The 3759-nt window shown below is 47.5% G+C and overlaps 1 protein-coding gene across 1 annotated transcript in view; it reads right to left on the reverse strand.

The window, feature by feature from the left end:
• KDM4B (lysine (K)-specific demethylase 4B) overlaps positions 1–3759 on the reverse strand; it is a gene marked incomplete at its 5' end in the record, with an annotated part of 35053 nt that overhangs the window by 6762 nt on the left and 24532 nt on the right. Inside the window, one exon of the mRNA XM_009085147.1 lies at positions 436–621. Coding sequence (XP_009083395.1) covers positions 436–621 — 186 coding nt within the window. The remainder of the gene's footprint in view (positions 1–435; positions 622–3759) is intronic.

A 3759-nucleotide genomic window follows, 5' to 3' on the forward strand; every position in this document is an offset into this window, starting at 1 on the left:
CCCATCCAGCCCTGCCCTCCGGCAGTGGGAAGCCATTCCCTGTGTCCTGTCCCTCCATCCCTTGTCCCAAGTCCCTCTGCAGCTCTCTTGGAGCCCCTTTAGGCACTGGAAGAGGCTCTAAGATCTCCCTGGAGCTTCTCTTCTCCCACCTGGCCCGGAACACTCCCAGGGATGGAGCAGCCACAGCTGCTTTGGGAAATCCATTCCAGTGCCTCATCACCCCCACCACAACCAACAATTTCCTCCCAATATCCAATCTAAATCTCCTCTCTGACAGTTTCAAGCCATTCCCAGTAACAGCTTCACGGATAACCCTTCTGCATTACCCAGACAAGTGTACTAACCCTTGAGCCAACACAGGCACAGCGAAACTGACCTAAAAACACCCCCAAAACCCAACGAAAGACCCAAGCCAAAGCCAAGCCAAAGCCTTACATTGTGGTTTGCTGCTTTGTGTTTGAAGCAGGTGATGGACACGACGTAGGGCCAGTCGTCCGGCTCCATGGGCACTCCGGCCGCGTGCGCGCACGTCACGTGGAAGGAGGTGGAGCAATGCTCATAGGAGCACTGGATGCAGGCACCAGACACCTTCTTCATCCTCTTCCGACAGTACACACATTTCTGGAAAGAAACAGAGGTTGGTGGTATTCATACAGACAAGGCAACAGCTCCAATGAGATGTGTGGGACCCAACATGGTGGAAGTTTGTGGTGTTAGCGTCCAAGGTTCAGAAGCCATGAGCTCAAAATGAGGTTTGGTGCCAGGAGGTCAGTCCCACATTGTCAAAATTGTCTATCAACACTCACCTAGAACCACTGTAAGCCAAAAAAATACAGCAGAGAGAATCTCATCCTTCCCTGCCTCATAATTCCATACTTCACTCTACTTCACCTCTTCATCCCCTTGGCCATGACAGCACCCACCAGTCACTCAGCCCTCCAGAGCCACACAGGGCAGGGACACAGACTCCAATCCAGTGAAGGGCTGAGAGAATGGGAAGGGAAAGCAGGAAAACACCCACCAGTGTTACTACACAACTGCTCCAACCTCATCCTCCTCCTCCTCAGCCACATAGAGGTACCTATGCTACTACAGCAGCAGCTGGATGGTCACAGATATGCTGCTGGAAAATAATGTTTTCATCCTTTGAAAGAACAGAACACAAGAAGTGGAGCATAATTTGCTCTGTTGTATTTAATGGAACATTCTATTGATTAGATCTAAGAGACTTTAATGCTATATAATGGCTCAAAACCAGTGTGTGTTTATTTTATGCACATAAACACATCAACTGCAAATATTTTATTAGGATCCATGGCAGATGAGCCACTGCAGATAATTCAGTCAGTTTTGCAAAAAAGAAGCAGCATAACCATTGTACCCAACACCAGAATTACAGGGGAAAAAAGGTCTGAAATCTTTCAGTACTTTTTCACACTCTTGTTATCATCAGTTATTAGGTTAATCAATGTAAGATCTGTGACTACTTTAAAAAGAAATCTCAATTTTTTCAAAGCCCAAAACCCCTAAACTTGATGACACAGGTTGCTCCAAAGCCCTGTCCAACCTGGCCTGGAACACTCCCAGGGATGGAGTAGTTTCTTTCCCTTATCTGAAGCTTGGACAAGGCAAATCAGGGAAAAAAATTAATATCACACATGAGACAAATGTGCATTTTACTTGTTGGAATGAACAGCCCATAAAGTAAAATCCTGAGAAATATTATCTCTCCATGGCTCCAACTACACAGCGATGTCATTAATTATTACAGAGAATTTCCACACATAGAAGGAGGAGCAGAGGGAAGAAGGAATTTTTTGTGCCTCTTTCCAGCTGAGTGTCCCAAAAACACAGCACACAGCTTGCTCCAGCCACTGCCTCTTCCCAATCCATCCACTCACCTGAACATCAGTGTCCTCTAAACACACTAGGAGTGATGGATTCATTTTCTCCCTGATATCAGGGTCTTCCTTCCCCTCTCCCTTCCCTCCCTGCCATTAAAACACTGCTCAAACTATGCAACAGCACAGAGCACATGACCTAAATTTGAAGATCCGTATGAATTACTCCATCCCCTGGGATTAGGAATGTAACATAAGCTGCCTGAGATCACACAATAAACCAATACAACCCCCAGAAGCACAAATTCACTCTGCTTCTTCTAGATCTGAGCCCTCTTAAAAGTGCCCCCTGAAAAAAACAGGAGGAGTGGTATCATATCATAAACTATTCAGTCAATATGAAATAAGAGTTGCCAAATTTTCATGTTTTATTTGTGTTCGCAGAGCTGAGAGCCAAAGTCCCACTGCACTCACCACAACCCACTGCCAAGGCAAAACAACATTCCAATGGCTTTAAACTGACAGGGAGTAGGTTTAGATTGGATAATTGGGAAGGAATTGTTGGGTCTGAGGGTGCTGAGGCACTGGAATGGATTTCCCAGAGCAGCTGTGGCTGCTCCATCCCTGGGAGTGTTCCAGGCCAGGTGGGAGAAAAGAAGCTCCAGGGAGAGCTCAGAACACCTTCCAGTGCCCAAAGGGGCTCCAGGATTGCTGGAGAGAGACTTTTAACAGGAGCATGGAGTGACAGGACAAGTGGCAATGGCTTCAAGCTGCAGGAGGGTAGGGTTAGATTAGATATTAGGGAGAAATTCTTCCCTGTGAGGGTGCTGAGATACTGGCACAGGTTGTCCAGAAAAGCTGTGGCTGCTCCATCCCTGGGAGTGTTCCAGGGGCTTGGAGCAACCTGGGCTAGTGGAAGGTGTCCCTGCCCATTGCAAGGGGTGGGATGAGATGAGCTTTAAGGTCCTTTCCAACCCAAGCTGTCCCATGATTCTATGATTCTTTCTCCAAGATTATCTCTCTTCCTTGAAAGCAAAAGATGCCAAAGAAAAAGAGACAAGTTCTTCCCTATTCCTGTGCAACTTTCTCCCTCCCTGCCTGGGCTCTGCCCCACATGTGCATGACCTAAGTCCCACTCCTCCCTGTGAACTCACTGGACTCAGTATGTTTATACCAAAGATTAATTTGGCCTTTTCCCAAACGAACAAAAAGCAGGAAATTCAAAGCCAGAGCCTCAGTGCTGCCAGAACGTGGGCTCAGCCTTTAATAAGCTGAGCCCTTATCACTCCCAAACCGTGTTCAGAAGGCAGATAAGCACCCAGAGAAGAGCTGAGAGCTGTCAGTGGCATGAGATCTCACTATTAACCTGCCAATACCCAACTGTCCCAGCAGCTCATACTCAGGGTGCTCAGTGCTGCTCTTAAGGAAGCATCAACCCTCCAGCATCAGGAATCCTGATGCAAACAAGATTCTTCCAAGGCAGAAGGATTAGCACACCCCTCTGAAGCAAGACAAACTCTGTATGACAGGCAGAAAAGTTGCACCCATGGGATATTTAGAGCAAATATGAACAAAAAGAAAGAAAAAATGTGAGTTATATTGAGATTTCAAATGTAGAGGATGGTGGAAGGAGTGAAAAATCTTAGCTGTGAAGGTGTGAGGCACAGATAAGCTGTGGCTGGTCCATCCTTGGAAGTGCTCAAGGGCAGGTTGGAGAGGAAAAGGCTCCAGGGAGACCTTAGAGCCCCTTCCAGTGCCTAAAGGGCTCCAGGAGAGCTGCAGAGAGACTTGGGACAAGGGATGGAGGGACAGGACACAGGGAATGGCTTCCCACTGCCAGAGGGCAGGGATAGATGGGATATTGGGAAGGAATTCCTCTCTGTGAGGGTGCTGAGGCACTGGAATGGATTTCCCAGAG

The sequence above is a fragment of the Acanthisitta chloris genome, unplaced genomic scaffold (assembly GCF_000695815.1).
Source record: "Acanthisitta chloris isolate BGI_N310 unplaced genomic scaffold, ASM69581v1 scaffold642, whole genome shotgun sequence".
In the NCBI taxonomy this organism is placed as follows: Eukaryota; Metazoa; Chordata; class Aves; order Passeriformes; family Acanthisittidae; genus Acanthisitta; species Acanthisitta chloris.